Consider the following 16387-nt stretch of genomic DNA (forward strand, 5'->3'; position numbering starts at 1 on the left):
TATTTGCTGTTGTTGCCACGTGCTGCGGAGCGGCCGGGCCACGCTCAGGGCTGCGTGTCCCATTTTACCACTATTACGCCAGCCCACAGCGCCAGTGAAGCCGTCCCCAGACTTCTAGGTCAGAGTTACCAGCGTCCAGAGCACACAGAAATATTTATTCTGAAGTTTTCTTTTCTTTAAACCCAGCTACAAACCCAGCGCGTTCCTCCCGCTGCAGGTTTTCCCCGCGAGAGCAGCTGCAGGCGCGCGCCCCTCGCCCACCTCCAGAGATGGCAATTTAAAGTCGGATTTTACAAACTGAATTGGGTTACGGGGCTGTTTTTCTTTTTAAGCTTCATCGATGGCAAAGCGCAACATCGCTCCTTTGAAAGCCAGAGCGCAACCGTACGACTCCGGCGCTGCCACCCCTAAAAATCAGAATTAGAAAGGAGGGTTTGGCGGATGGAGCGATTTCAAGCAGTGCTCCCCCAAAATCCTCGGAAACCCACGAGGAAAACGAGCGCAAGGTGCGGTACCTGGAGCGGGGTTCGCTCCGGGCGCAGGGTCAGCGATGCTCCGCTCTCCTGCGCCGTGGAGCTGCCGCCGCCTGCCCCGCTGCGGTCAGACGGACGGACACGGGAGGGCGAATGCCAGTTTTGGTTTGGCTTTTCCTTTTCTTTTTCACTCCGAGCTCCCCACGCTGCGAAGGCTCCACTCCGACCGCACCAGCCCGCACCAGCTTGCAAAGGTCATGACTCTACATAAATAGACATTATCGCCCCAAACTCACGCACGCAGATCCTTTTTTTTTTTTTTTTTTTGCCAGTTTTGGAAGCAAAATTAGACCAAAGATGTATAAATAGATATTTTTTTCCTGCCTCCACAAAGCTTTGACTTCAACTGGCTCTTCTTTTGTATCCTTACGTCAGTGACAATCTCAGCAGGCGCTGCCTATTGCCGCGGTGAAATTTGTCACTGGGTGGAACGAAACGTGGAGGAAAAATGCTCCTGGAAGACAGGTATCTTTACAAATGACGGAATATTTATTACCAATACCTTTAAAAAAAGATTACATCTGCTAGATCACTGATAAATATCATTTACACTGGGGAGAAAACTACAGAAGCTTTTTTTTTTGTTCCATTTTTCTTGGTTTTGTGGGTTTTTTTGTTGTTTTTTTTTTTTTTTTTTTTTTTTAACATAGAAGTAACCATATCAAACTAAGAAAGGAACACAGCTTGAAATACTGACAATATTTCTCTGGTCAACACCCCTGACTTTTACACAAGTGGAATCCTGATTATGAGTTACTGAATAAATATATTTAGAAGGTCTAAAAGTTAACTGTATTATTTTGTAAGCAAAAAAAGACAAGTTACAGGCAAATTCAAGCTATCAGGAAAAAAAAAAAAACCAAAACCACTGCAGCGCATTTAAACTTGAAAACTTTATAGAAAATTCCGTTGCCTTTTACTAGCGTTATCCCGTCTGAGTGAACTTACAAAATTACCCCGTAGTAACAAACAGTCCTTCTCTTAAGAAGAATTATTTTGCTGTGGATATTGTCGCTTTCCGGCGTGACTCCGTTTTGCCTTCAGGCGTCTAATGAAGAGTTTCTAAAGAAACGCAGAGCTCCTGGCGGAGGCCTCCCGGGAGCCCCCAACCTCCCTGCGGACAACCTGCGCCCCGGCGGGGGCCCGGCCGCCGCGCGGCGCTCCCCGAGGCACGGCACAGCTCCTCGGGCGCCCTCGGTTCGGACCGGACCACCTTCCCCAAGCGCTTTCTAGACAGCGGCGTTCCGGAGGACGAGGAGTTGTGCTCCGACGCACGCGGAAAGCAAGCGCGTGTTCAGACAACGAACGCGGGGCAGCTTTCCCTCTTGGAGTCGCTGTGTTCTGATTTCCTTGGAATACAATCCCCCCGAAGCGAGGTGGGTTTAGCCGGGTTTACACCCAAAGGTGAGAACCGCATCGCTCGCTCCTTCGGGTGCCTGTCCCTTTTTGTCACTAGAGGCAGAGATCGCGTCTTTGCAGTATCTTCATTCCTACCCAATTTAATGCTAATTATGATAAAGACAAAGCTATTTCAAGGCAGTAAAAATGGACCCTTACTGCGCGATGCCAGAATATCAGCTACATGTCCTGTAGTCCACAAGCAACCAAAATTCGTGTATTTTTTTCAAGGTTATAGTGTTCTTACGGAGTATTTCGAGCTTGTCTCGCTTAGACCTTTGAGTAAAACGCCAACATCTTGTGTGTTATAAGCACTTGATTTAACACAAGGATCCTCGTAACTGCCATTGAAAGGCCGCCGCGTCACGAACCGAAGCTGGAACGGTTCTGCCTTGCGCAGCCTCGTAGAACCGTACAGTGAAGTTGCGGCCAATTTACTAGGAACAACTTTGAACTCTCCGTCATAAAGGAAAAAATTCCAAACAATATTTCCATGATAATGTCGTCCATAGCATTTTATAGCAGAAGAAAAATTAATATCTACATCATATGTTAACTTTAAAAAATTCTATAAAACACTAAATATATAATAAAAAATATGCATATAAGGACATATGTAAACTGCTTTGGTAACATCATATTACAGATGTTTTCAGTGCATTGCAGAGTTTCCAAGGAAACTTCAGACAAAGCTATATTTGCTTTGAGGAAGTACTGTATAATGCCATTCCTAAAGAAGCATAAACATTTTTCCAGTAGTAAGATGTACTCAAACCACAATATTACTTAGTACTGGGTGTCTTCAAAACAACTAGCTAAATGTTGCTTATATTATAAACAAGAAGTCCTTTATGTCATTTTTGTCATAAACTGGACCGAGCTGTGAGCGATATCATTATTGTGCTGATGGCTGACAGCGTACAGGCGTTGGAGGTCGAAGAGCCGGATCCTCTGGCGTACGCGTCTGAGCGAAGGAGAGAGGGGGAGAGGGCAAGTGAGGGGAGCACCGTTCCTTAACCCAAACCTCATCCCCCCCCCGTTTCAGTTCTGCCTCCTCCGGTGGCGGCCGGAGGCGAGGTGGCTCCCGGGAAGGTCGCACCCACGCGCGGTCCCCAACTCCTGCTCCAGCAACCGCCCGCTTACCGGCTTTCACCTCTCTCACTGAGTTTTTGGTTTCGCTTAAATTCCTGCCGCTGTTGCGTTGAGGCCACTTTCACAACCATATTCCTTCACGGCCTGTTTGCTTACGGTTTTATTTTGTTTCACGTTCGTACTATATTCAAGCTGTTACTTATGGCGCCAGCCTGGCACGATCCACGCCCTGGAGGAGCCGCGTACCTGCTCTGCGCCCGCCGCGCTGAGCCGAAAGGGACCTGGCATGCGTTCCCGCTCTCCCTCGCTCTCCTGTGTCTGCTGACTGAATTCTTCTGTATGGTTTATATAGCCACAGTGTACAGCTGTGGTGGAGGTAATTCTGATCTCACCCAGGGTTTTCGTACATTGCTGTAATTTTAATGCCATATTCCTGCATTGCAGGGGCTCCTGATTTAATGCAGCGTATAAACTGTGGCATTATTAATGGAAGATGGGACATGGAGATTTTGCAAAAGCAACGTCGTGTAATAAAATACTCTCTTTTCTGTTTGTTCTTCTACACAACCTCATTTCCCTAAATAAATATTTATGCATCCAACACACAACAAAATATGGCTATACAGTAGCCTTATAAATTTAAAAGCCTCTGAACGCCGCATTTTGTGTTTTGTTATAGTGAATTGCAGTGAAACAATATATTCAACGTGTATGAGAGTATGGAAGTAAGAGAGTGGAAAGCGTCTAGAAATCTTAAATACAAATATAACCACTTATGATGGCGTTTCTTATGGTTCAGCCTTGACTCAGGATGACATCAGAAACGTGGGCTGGAATGAGTGCTGGTCCCGGGTAAGCCTGGGTTTCAGCTCCTGCCTGGGAAACGGCCAGACCCCCCAGCCTGCCCGGCCCCGCAAGGCTCCGGTTCGACCCCGTCTGCAGGCGCAGACCCCGGCTCCTCCCGCCCTTACTTGATATCTTTGGAATTCGGATTTGTTCGCTGCTGCTGCCGTCGCCCCCGTCGCTGAACGGCTTTATCTCTATGATGTAGTCCTCGTTGAACGGCAGGGAGAGCTCCACGGAGGTTTTGTTCGTTTCTATTACGGACGTGCTGCTCTGCCTGTTCCACCTGTACAAAACCTGCAGCGGAGAGGAGAGAGAAGAGGAGGCAGAAACGGCAGAGATGGCCGTTGCCCTGAGGGTGCCCGGATCTGCTGCTGCTCTTTTCCTGCCTCTGATGCTCAGACACACCGTTGGGCTACGGAGCGGCCAGTCGGAGCCCCACAGGGGCTTTTGCTGGGGACCCACCCCGGCACGGTGGTGGCGGTACCTGGATGACACTGGGAGGAGGGCGATGCCGATGTGCGGCATGAAACGCAGCCCCGGTACCTGGCAGAGCCCCTCAGTGACATCTTTAGCTGGATCGAGCTAAAATAAAGCCCAAGGCTTATGTAGAGGCCAAAACTTCTTATTACGTTTCTTCAGGACACTGAGCTGCGGTATCTGATGCAGTACCACAAACAGCTTCCCAGAATAATTGGCTTTTTTGAATTACTTCTCAGATCTGGGAATTCTCCTAATTTTCATCATAAATCGTGACATCAAACATAAGATTTCCAGGAAAAAAGAAGAAAAATGGGAAACGTTTTGCTATGATTCAGGAAAGAAATCAATCTGTCTGTGTTATCCTAACAGTAAGTTAAAGGAGGAGGTTTTAGAAACCCAATAGATGGAGTTTGCTTTTTCAGGGTGACGAGTCTCTCTCACCGTCTTTCAACTGACTTCTTAATTCGATTTTCAAACGTAAAATATGTAGTGAAAATTGTCCAGGCTGCTGAGGTTCATCTGACGTTTTCACTAAAAGCCCCGAGGAATTACGTATTTTTGACAATCCAATAGAGTGCACCAAAGATACTTAAAAGTTAGTGCAGAAATTCAGGAGAGCTGGCACAGGCTGGCAAGGCTGCCACCGCCGGCGTTCCAGATTGTGAGCAAAATATGAGGCATGTCCAGGTTCTTCATCATTTTCAAGCTCTGGTGGAAAACGTTAGCACAACTCAACCCTCAAGGCAACGGCTGGCAATTGCACACCGATGCCTTCTCTGGGCCAAATTAAACCCTTGTGTAAGGTGATAGAGCCGAATTCTTCCCAAGATTTCTCTCCAGTTAAATTAACACCTATTAAAACTGCTACTAATGAGGATTCTCTTTCTTCTCCTTTTGGCTTTGCTTTCTGAAGAAAATGGGAGCTATTAAAAAAGCATTTTATTTATCTGCATTAAGGAGTCAGCTACAGCCTTTGGAAGGTTTCCACCGACGGCAGGAGAGCAGTCCTGCAGGTGGGGGCTTCAGAGGGAAGGAGAAGGTGAAGGTCCGTGGGCTGAGACCCACACGGGTGCTCGCAGGGGTGAGCATCGCTGGGGTGAGGGCGAGGAGCCAGCAGGACGTGCTCGTTCTGCACAGGTACGGCCTCTGTTTCTGGGGGAATTCTCCAGTTTTAACCTGGAAAACTGTGGAAGTGCCATGAAAAACACCTCGTCTGGTCTTACTATAAACCCCAACCGGACACTGGTTTCATGGAGATGTTTCCTACAGCCCAGTACCAGAATCCAGCTGGCAGAATCCAGGATCCAACAGTGCTGTCGAGCTGCCTGTGCTCACAAAATACTCACTTTGTAGCCTCTCACTTCTGACTCGTTGTCCAGCGCCTTCACTTGGTCCCAGTTCAGTATGATCTTGGAGTCAGATGAATTCCACATGATGTTCCCGGGGGGCTGACTCGGTGCTATACCAAAATATACACAGCACTGTGTTACTAAGGAGCACCCTTTCCCAGGAGGATCCCTCCCAGTACCAGTGAGGTTTCTACCAGCACAGCCGAGCGTGCCCAGAGTCCTATCGCTCTGGAAAACCAATGAGCTGTTTCACTGATCTGTGTCCTCAAGGTCACAGAAGATGTGACACAACATAGTGCTCTAAATGAAAAAAAGATTCAGTCAGTTGCTCAACATGCCTGAGACCAGAAGAAAAAAGCCCTCTTGAACGATGAGATAAATATTTAATTTTCCTGCACAGCTGTGATTTCGGTTTTGCATGCTCTGCTTACTTAACACAGGGAAGAGCCTTACCAAAAAAAACCAAAAAAAAAAAGGCTGGTAAGTCTTCTGCATAAAAACCCGGCATAGAAAAGTCTGACAGCTCCGTCAGACTCAAGAAAGCTTGAAAACGAGAGAGGGCAGCGCTGGCAGAAACCCTACCAGGCGAGAGGCCCCCATCCTCACGAACACTCACGTGGCTTTTTGGTTGTGACGTTGACCGCGGCACTGGCGGGGCCGGTCCCGGCCGTGTTGTACGCCCTGACTGCCAAGTGATAGAGCGCGTTGCCTCTCAGGTTGCTGACTTTTGCAGATGTTTGATTGCCAACCGTTCGAATCCTTTTTGCGTTCTCTTCCTTTTCGTCGTGTCTCCAACACCGGACCTGAGAAACAGAGCAGGTACGTGTTTACCTCCAGCTACGGGCTGGCAGCACACGGTCGTTTCCAGCCCAAAGTGCAAGTGCCGCAGGGGCAGACCCTGCACCCTGTTACAATCCCTTCTTGCTAGAAAGCAGCCTGGCTGCAGCGCTGCCTGCCCAGGACCTCAGAGGCTGCCTGGCCACGGAGGCACACGCAGCGCAGGTTTCCCCCAGCGAGCTCTGCTCTCCATTTTCAGCCAGACCGCACACAGAAAGCTGTAGAATTTTTTACCGTGTGAGGGAAATCTCCGCGTACTGAAGAGGCAAAAGGAAGCAAATACAGCACGGGGACCCACCCACCTCACGGCAGGCAGGGGCAGCACGGCAGTGACTGCCCACGATGTACCTCTGTGTCCCCTCAGCGCTCGGTACCGAAAGGATGCTGTGTTGCGTTTCCATACCTCGTATCCCTGTATTCTTCCTTTGTGCTGGTTCTCCCGAGGGGGAGCCCAAGAAACTTCAACGTCTGAGGCAGAAAGGCTTCTGGCCAAAACAGTGGTTGGGGCTCTCGTCGGCTCTGGGTAGAGGAGTTAAAAATGAAATTAAGAGTTTTCAATTTTATGTTCAATTAGTCCCAGACTTCAAGGGATTTATTTTCTTCACCGCACAAGAAAAGAGGCATGCCACCAAACAAACTTCCACGTTTCAAAATGATGGCATGTCAGCCTGTGCCAGACGGCACCACTCCTCTGCCTAAGAAATAATAAGATGTCATTACTAAACTCAACCCAGGATACCATGTACTGTAATTAGGACAAGAGGGAACATTTTCTAATCAGTGGACATTAATTCATACTAAATCTCAGTGGAATTCTTTCCAGATTACATATTACTTTTCCATTAATATAAAAAGATTTCATTACGATTAATGTTATTTTAATGACTATCAAAAGAATTAATCACGGCTTGCCATTTATTATAAATCAGAGCAAGGATTAGGTATCAAAGGATATGTCAAGGTGGATACCAAACCCTTTCAGACCCAGTCAACCTCCCCACGTCCACTGGCAGGGAGGAGGGAGAGGCGGTGGGGTGGGCTCCTGGCTCTACCTTCCTCTGCCGAGTAGACGACCGTCACGGGGCTGAACGACCCTTCCCCCTTGTTGTTGTACACCCCCACTTTCACTTCGTAGGGGGAGAAGGGCGGCAAGGTCTCGTTGCGGAAGACGTATCTGGCGGCATCCGGGGAGGCCACAACAGTCTGCATCCAGCTGACGGTGCCGAAGGGGCGGAAGGCCACCACGTACCCGAAGCCGCCTCCATTCTGCAGCTCCTCGGGCACTGTCTGTGGGCGGGCAGATCGCAGGAGAAACGGCACTGTCAGCAAAGGCACGCATTTATCTCTCTCTCTGCACACTGGCTATTGCTCTTGGTCCTTCTAAAGCTACTGTCCTAACTAGAGCATCAGAGACGGGAGGCGGCTGGAGTCCCACTGCACATCTGCCCCGAATTCATCCCATCCTGACTGCGCGAGAGCCTCGCTGCGCCGCGAGCGGGGAAAGCAGCATCTCCCGAAGACACTTCGCCAAAGACTTAATTCATCTTCGTAGGCACCCACCTTCCTTCACTGACTAGATGGAGCCTCCAGTAACATGCGAGTGATTTTAGGCACTGCAATGACTAAGAGGCTGAGGTTTGGTGGGGTGAACCGAGGACATGGTTCCTGCTTTCCCAATACACGCGCAGCTGCTCTCACGTCTTTGGAATTGCACGTGAAGCCCTGAAGAACATGTCCTGGCAACGTCCCAGCCAGCACGAGGCTGGTGGCCCCTCACTGGCCCGTTGCTACACAGCGACCCGGACCAGGTCAGCCGACTGTCCACGTCCCGTATGACGTGACCCTGGCAGGGAGCGACTGGTCACAAACGCGACGTAGAAGGGCAGGTAGGCGCGAGGGAACAGCTAGAAGAAACAACCCGTCACCTCCAGGTCACTTTGGACACACTGACACTTCCTACTCTCAGGCCTGCAGCCCCCTAAAAGCTGCCTCAAACCCCAAAGCTTCAATGTATTAAAATAATCTCTAATTATGGGCCTCTCTCCCACAGATGTCCATGGTGCTTAAGCACGTGCAGGGGTTACTTCTGGTGACTGCATCTTACTCTGTGTTGCAAGGCTCAAAAAGTACACAGGACCATAAAGAAAAGGCCTCCGGACATCTAAAAGGGTAAACTGACTATTCTATCAAAATACAAATTATATTTTGTGCAAATTATGACTCAAAGTCATGGCTGATGTTCTTGCCATGTGTGTTTTTGGGACATATTGCAGTATCTTTAGGAGACACAGCGTAGCTAATTAGTCCAACGGAGGAGGAAATTTAGCACATTGCGCTGTGTGGTAAGGACAAAAACCCATTTATAGTTTTTTAATAACCTTAAAAATATCTCTGGCGATTCATTCTGCCAGCTTGGTCAGAAATAGTGCTAAGTGGAAGTGTTAGCATGTCTAGTGAAGTTCATTATTAGGAAAAATATGCCAGCTGCATCGCATCATAACATGAAAATATGAGCAGACAAATGACTACGGTTCTAACCCCGACTGCCTTAAGGAATATTAAGCATTTTTCATCTCTGTATCTCCTCTTGCTGGCTTTCATTAGCAGCAACGAAAGCCAACATGCAACGCGTTGTGTTAACTCTTAACTCTTTGCTGCCATATAGCGCGGCACAAGGATGAGGGCTGAAGGCTTGGAGCCAGCCGCAATCCTCAGCCAGGTCGGGACGTGCCAGGCCAGGCCTCACACACTCGGTTTTATCCCTCAGGTGGTTTCTGCCCACCCACGTGGTGCCGTACGCGTGCGGGTGTGCTGAGAGTCAGGGGCAGCCGAGCTCGTGTCGGAGCAGCGATGCGCAGCCCGCTCCCGGCCGTCCCCTGCACAGCACTTCTCTGCCGCCTCCCTTGCATGGGGGCCTGGGGTGGGCGACGGTGAGTAGCTCAATTTTAATAGCTGGGCTATTTTATCACACAATCTGGGCTTTTATACCGCAAACCGTTTGAAATCTACAGAACTACACTGTGGTCTGGAGCGAAAGGGCACATCTAGATCAGGACCGTATTAATTTTCCTCTCGGTTTGGACTCCGCTTACCTCCCAAGTAATGACCAGCTCCGACTTGCTCCCTCCGCCTCCACTGACATTAGCCGGGGTCACTTCAGGAACTGCAAAAAAAGATGCAGACGATGCACACGGCGGCTTTGAAACCAGAAAAGCGCATTGAAATGGAACAGACCTACGCAGCAACAGGATTCTGCTGGCCTTTCCCTGCTGGGTACCAGAAATGCTATTAGGAAATGACTAATTTGCCATGGCAAACAGCATATTAAAAGTATGTCAATAATAGTATATTAAAAGTACGTCAATTAACTTGTGTATTCAGTCACTAATTGTTTAGTTTAAACATTTATCTTCCATAAAAAAGGGATTTTATTTATTTTCATATTTCATATTCTGTTCCATTACAGGCTAAAACAGAACAGAGGAGCCACATACCGGGGTTTCCCATAACCGAGGCACATACCCCTGCAGCCACCACGCTGAGCCTACTTCTTGCCTTGACCCCTTTCTGCCAGCGAAAAAGACAGGGCCAACATCAAGGGCCATTAAAGCTCTCAAGGCTTGTAGTTTGTGCTGAAATCCCTGAACACAGGCGCTACTGAAGATCACCGCTAAGCTCTGCCTGCAGCAGCCTGAAGCTGCAGTGTGGTTGCACGAGGCAGCGGCGTGTCCGGGAGAGGGTCACAGAACACAGACCTTCAGTAAGCCTATGAAATCATCCAACCAGGGTGGTTGCTCTATCGCCGACGGCCCACGGGGTGAGGTCCAAGTTACTCTGAGAACCACAGAAGCCACCAGCATCAAGGGCCTGCTGACACTCCAGCTGTGAAGCTCAAACTCCTGCTCTCAGGGTGCTGTAACCTGTGCTCCAGAGTTTCCATCACATTGATCGTGGGAAACCAGAGGGACTGCTCTCAGAGTTCATGTCTCAGCAGTGGACACTGGGCAGTATTTTCCAAAAAATCCTGCCCAAATACCCTTTTTTTGAGAATTATTGCTCTCGGCAGGAAACGGGGATGAAGTCGTCCTATACATCCAGGAGCCACGGAGCGAGCAAAAGAGCCCATCAGGAGCTCCACATTTTCCACTGCTTCTTCTGTGCACACAAATAACACGCCGCAAGCGAGGAGAGCAACGGGCACAGAAAGCACTCCTCAGCTTCCTCCAGCGCAACACATCCCCTAGCACTGACGAGCACTTATTCAACAAGACTTAACTGAGTTGCCCACCACTACTTACGAGCTTCTTCAGTTCTTCTCTTCTCTGAAGGTCTGCTGGGTTCCCCAATCCCGATCAGGTTGGCAGCCACTACTCGGAATTCATACTCGACCCAAGGGTTCAAACCCACCACTGTTGCCGTGAATGTCCTGCCATCGATGATCTCTGGGACTAGGAGACACCCACGGGTCAGGAGTGCAGTGAAAACCACCAAAAGTATTAAAGACTGCTGAGAAAAGGTCATTATCTGTTACCCTTAAAAGTGAGGGATGAACGTAAATACAAAGCGAATAAGGATTGACAACGGGATTTTCTAACATTTTGTTAACTGCCAAAGAAGCAAAAGAGGTGGCATTAAAACATCGTGCTTTTAGCACAGAAATTCCTGCTGTTAAAGAGTTTCTCCTAAATTGCCACTTTTTGACAGCAAAGTGTCAAGAAAAAGTTTAAAGGGTTTTTATTTTTCTCTTTTTAAAACACAGTGTTCCCCCTCTTTAATGGTTACTGGAACAAAATTAACCTTTGACGGAATGAGCAATTACATCATGGGATTTTTCCCTCTATCAGGAAAATAATTCTACTTAAAGATAGGCCAGATGACACGGTCCGTCCCTGAGGGACGTCTTTATAGACCACAATTACTGTTGTATATCTCCAGTGCGGCAACTAAAGATAGGAATTCATTCTGTTTTCTCTTAAAGCTTCATGAGAAAAATGGATGAGTAATAGCATTGACTGGACCCTAAATCTTTGGGTTGCCAAACTGGAAACTAGTTAACAAGAGCAGTGCTCTGCAGCCAGTGAAATTACTTTCCACTTCAGGGTGCAAAGCTGCTCCACGCGGCCTGCGTGTGGGTCCTGATGGGTGCGGTCTCCATCGGCGGAGCTCTTCGGGGGCCAGGCGATGGACCTACCTGTGCTCACCGCTTGCCATCCCACCGAGAAGGGGGTCCTTGCTTGTACGACATACATTGTAATAGGGCTGTGGTTGTCTGCTCCCGGCCTCCAGGACAGCTGAGCGGTGGTGTCGGTGATTTCATCTATTGTCACAGCTTCTGGCGGCCCTGGGGGACCTGTTGGAAGAATTACAGGAGGGGAGTGCTTGGAGCTTCGCAGTGACTCGAGGAAGGAGCGCTCTGGTTTTGCCCTTACTCAGGACAGAGGTAGCTGAGTCCCTGCGGAGCAGTTAACCACAGCCCCAGCGGTGGTCTAGCACCTCTCATTGCCTAGACGCGACTTGGAGCCACGGGGGGATAGACAAACACACAGATCACCAGCTTCACCCGCAGCCCCCGGGTGCCTCCACGCGAGCAGCGGCGCCGAGCCCCGCAGCGTGCCTGGGCTACCCAACAGAGCGAGGCGCTGGCTGCAGCGCTCGGGATCAGCTCTGCCATCTCACGTCTGCTGCTTTCACGCTGGCCTACGCACAAGCACGAGTTTTGGCTGCAGCCTGGATGCGCCCAGAGGCTGGTGAAGAATGAAGGACCTCCCTGTAATTAGCATCTGAGTGTGGACCAGTATTTTCTGTTTCAATGCCGGTTCCTTTCCACCAGTAAAGCACTGTAGGACACACCGACCACAGAGAGGACACCCATCCTGTATCACACGGCTGTTGCTGCTGGTAGTGGTACCTGAGGTGAAGCCTTTCCTCAAAAGCACCATCTCAAGCAAACTATCCTCTTGCAATTCACTCTTTGGACTAAAATTATTCTCATGTGATATTCATCGAGCTGGACGTGTTTAAATATATAAGATACCCTAAAACCTTCCAATATCTTGTCTTTAAAATGAAAGTTTCAGCAGGTCTAGACAGATTTAATTTCTCAGAAATTAAAACTTTAAATTATTTTGCTGGGGGGAGTAGCCACGCAGCGCAGCCTCATGCAGCAGTCAGCTCCTTCGATCCCCCAGCACAAGTTACACCGGAGAAATGAAATTTCATTGGATCTGTCACAAATTACTCCTACTGCTCGGCAGAAGCTGAAATAGGCTGTCTTCACTTCATGTCTTGGAATAACCATGGTTATTCCCAACATTTCAGAATATACTTCTTCGCAGGGTGCAGGCTACAGAAGGGCAGGAGAGGGAAAAACTGTCCATTACTGATTTACCAATTATTTTTTGGCTGCCGACAGACACTTCTGTTCTGATGGCGGGAAAAAATCCCACCCTGAACAAGTGGGCTGATCTGTGTGCACCGGTGCCAGGGGTTACTTCTGTACGCTCTTGTTTGATATTCCCTGATGTGAAGAATTGATTTTTATTCTATTATCTAATCTCTTATTATTTTCACAGAACTCCAATATTTAAAAAACTTCTAAAAATTATTCTGAAGGCTCTATTTATGCACCAGCCATTCACCTCCCTCTCCGGTCCCACAGCTCAGGGATGTTTCCTGACTTTTATGCAGTCGGTGAGGTGGTACGGCACAACTCTCAGCGCCGCCGTGGAACCACTGGCCTGGACAGGGACATCCCTGTTGACGTTTTCAGGGAGTGACAAGATCAGTGTTTTTACCATCACCACAAGTCATTTTCTTCAAGAATTTAATGTTCCTTCTGCTTGTTTACAGAGCCAGCACTAAGGAAATTACCTAACTGAGGTGCCCAGCAGCGGGCTGTTTTGAAACGTTTGTGCAAAACAACAACAAATTAATCTGAAATCATGCTGCAGCAAAAACCCGAGAGTCACTGTGACGGGAGCAACGTCCCGGGGAGGAGGGCAGCGGCTTCGCTGCCTCCAGGGGCCCGGCCCCTTGTACGGCACGTGGCTAAGAACGTCTGCGTTCATCCTGCATGGGGCAAACGTGGTAAAAAGCGTAACAATATTATGAGGATAACGGAAATGGCCAGCTGCAGACAAGGGCACATTTCTCAATGGAAGTTCAGGGCTTAATCTCGCGCATTTTTGGTCTGGCAGAGCTTTGATGAAGAGGGGATTTCTTACTTCTTTTGCACGCTCTCCTTTCCCTGAGTTGCCTGTGGACTTACGTTACACGGAGAGCGTGTGAACTGTGATTTTCCTGGGGTCTGCAAGGACTGGGGGTAGCAGGTACAGAGCAGCACGTAAGTTTGCTTTCCTCGAAGCTAATGAGTAGGAAAACATATACTTGTTGTAAGGATCCATAGTCAGGTTAACTAATTGCATCTCTGTTAAAGTCATACTTACAGATCACCTGCGTATGGTAATGAACAGATCTTGAAATATCAGTGAAGTTACTAAAACATGTTTGTTCTAGAAATGGAACAATATCCCTGGGCAGAAATGCAGTGAATAAGCTGGATATTGCTTCTGCTGCACAGTTCATCAAATAAATGAGCTCAGTTGGTGCAAGGTTTGCATTCAGGACACGAACACGTGCTAGTGTGTTTATCTGTGCTGTGTGTCTGTTGAATGAGCATGTATGTATGAGACAATCTGGATAGGCACTGTTTGAAAATGTCCTGTGAACCCCAGCGTGTACTTAGGACTTATTTCTTAGATCAGTTACAAGATGCTGACGTCCCAATGAATGTCTCCGAGCCCAGGAATTGTCTTACCAGCAGCAGAAGATAGGAAAGAAAAAGCAAAAAAAAAAAGAAATTTTACAACAACAACAGTAACAAAATTCAAATACCTCTTACAATCAGGTCTGCAGCAGCCGATAGCTTGTCCACACTTGTTTGCACCATGCAGACGTATTTCCCAGCATGCTTCAGCTGGATGCTTCTGATCATCAAATCACCAGCTGAATCCTGCTGATAAAGTAGGGAAAAGTGGTTACAATTACTTTTTAATGAACGCTAAACATCATTATCACACGAAGGACACTGTGACTAATGGATTTACTTTACACTGGCTGATGAAAACATTAGTAATGCAAGCCGTGGCCTATTAAAATTATGTGAGTCTGCCTCGAAGATAAGAGTGGGAGTGTTTCTAAAATCATGGCTCCTACAAGGGGCAGGGGGAGCCTGGTTTGGGCCCGTTAAGCAGTTTCTCCATTAAAACCGTGTGACGAAGCTTATGTGGGACAGGTTCGCTCCGATTCCTCCTCTCTCCCTCTGGATAGCCGGTATAGAGCCTCGCGGGTATTCAGATGCCCAAGTTGTGTCTACAGCTATTTCGTAAGTAGAAAACCAGCCCAAATGATGAGACATCTGCAATAGTGTCACAGCTTTGTACTGCGGCCCAGCATTTTGACTGCTGGGCAGTTTTGTGCTAAAGATCACGAGAACAGCACTCTCCGAGGAAATCTTGCATCACCTAACAGCAGTAATTTGTTTTCCAAACGCCAAGTGCGTGTCTGATTAACTGCTGAATAGAACTAATTAGGCTTCTGTATGTATAGGAAGCGGAAAACTCTCTCTAAATTTTTCTCCAGACGCAAAGCATTCGATACATTAGAAATCTCAGGGTAACCTTGTGATTGTGGCTTTCAGACTGAAGAATATTAATAAAGTTTGTAATTTGAGCTTTGCAGGCCGGTCAGGCGGCGTTGCTGGGAAGAGCCATCACCGCTGATGTGCGCCGTAGGTGTCAATCTTTAAGTGCATCTTTTAATGATTTTTTTTTTTTTTTAAAGGGATAACAGCAAAGCTTGTAAATTGTGTTTCCTTTTCCTTTCAGCATTAAATTTCGCTCCTGACAAATGTAAACACGGACTGCCCATCTGCCCGAAACCCAGCGGAGCACCTGTCTCTGTAAAACCTCCCTCAGAGCAACACGCAAAACCCTTTCCAGTTTTCGACCTCTGCTGAAAATTTCTTGCACTTCTTTCCTTCTTTTTCTTGATGCCTCCACCAATAAAAGTGATAAAAAATTCATCAGGAACAATGAGGAATCATTTTAAAATTGTAAATAAGTGAGAAATTAAACTCTCCAAGTCCTGCCTAATAGACAACAGGCTAAATTGGATGAAATCTGAACTGCGAAGGAAAATGTTATGGTTACAAAGGAAAGCAAACTTTTTACCCGTCTTTCAGACGTAGCCTGTGAAACCACTACTCCTCTTTTAGTAAAAATTATTTTGAAATTATTTTTAGTCAGAAGAATGGCATAAGAAGCTGGGGCAGGCCTGAAACACGTGCTACCTCCTCGTGTGAACCCCCTTTCTAATAGGCGGCGTCCTGAGGTACCTCCTATAGCACTGACCCTCTCCGATTCCCAAAATTCACACCACAACATCTTCAGGAGATCTAAAACTACTAGAAAAGCTGAAGCAACCTGCCTGTAACAACTGAGGTAAAAGCAGAGAAAATCAAGCAGGGAAGGACCATCACGGGCACCTTTACCTTGCTGTGGGCTCTCCAGTCCTAAACCTTCCTGGGGAGGCGGAAAATGGCAAACGGCCCAAGCAGATTTTCTCCTCTCCTAACAAAGGAAAGTAATTCCTACCTTCACTACCCCTTCTTCCCCGTACCTGCCACTTGATCATTGTCCTGAGCAACAACGGCAGCCAGGGCTGCACTTAATGGGCAGTCTAATCATCATTTCACACCTGACTCTTCTCCTAGCCATCGGATTTCGACGAACATGGTCTTTTCAACCTTCAGATAAACAATTCTCTGGACATTGCAAAAGTTTGCATTGTCAG

General features: G+C 47.9%; 1 protein-coding gene across 3 annotated transcripts in view; it reads right to left on the reverse strand.

Moving 5' to 3' along the window:
• Positions 1 to 1007: 1007 nt before the first annotated feature.
• Positions 1008 to 16387, reverse strand: part of LOC142058457 (contactin-4) — a 353801-nt gene continuing 338421 nt past the window's right edge. For 2 of the 3 annotated variants that reach the window (XM_075095620.1, XM_075095619.1), the window contains 10 exons: positions 14429 to 14549; positions 11727 to 11885; positions 10834 to 10983; positions 9628 to 9698; positions 7588 to 7822; positions 6939 to 7054; positions 6315 to 6501; positions 5696 to 5808; positions 3995 to 4163; positions 1008 to 2895 (listed from right to left, as the gene is read on the reverse strand). In XM_075095620.1, coding sequence (XP_074951721.1) covers positions 2795 to 2895; positions 3995 to 4163; positions 5696 to 5808; positions 6315 to 6501; positions 6939 to 7054; positions 7588 to 7822; positions 9628 to 9698; positions 10834 to 10983; positions 11727 to 11885; positions 14429 to 14549 — 1422 coding nt within the window. In that variant the 3' untranslated portion in view covers positions 1008 to 2794. The remainder of the gene's footprint in view (positions 2896 to 3994; positions 4164 to 5695; positions 5809 to 6314; positions 6502 to 6938; positions 7055 to 7587; positions 7823 to 9627; positions 9699 to 10833; positions 10984 to 11726; positions 11886 to 14428; positions 14550 to 16387) is intronic. The other variant, XM_075095621.1, reaches the window with a different exon arrangement.

The sequence above is a fragment of the Phalacrocorax aristotelis genome, chromosome 6, assembly GCF_949628215.1.
Source record: "Phalacrocorax aristotelis chromosome 6, bGulAri2.1, whole genome shotgun sequence".
NCBI lineage: Eukaryota > Metazoa > Chordata > Aves > Suliformes > Phalacrocoracidae > Phalacrocorax > Phalacrocorax aristotelis.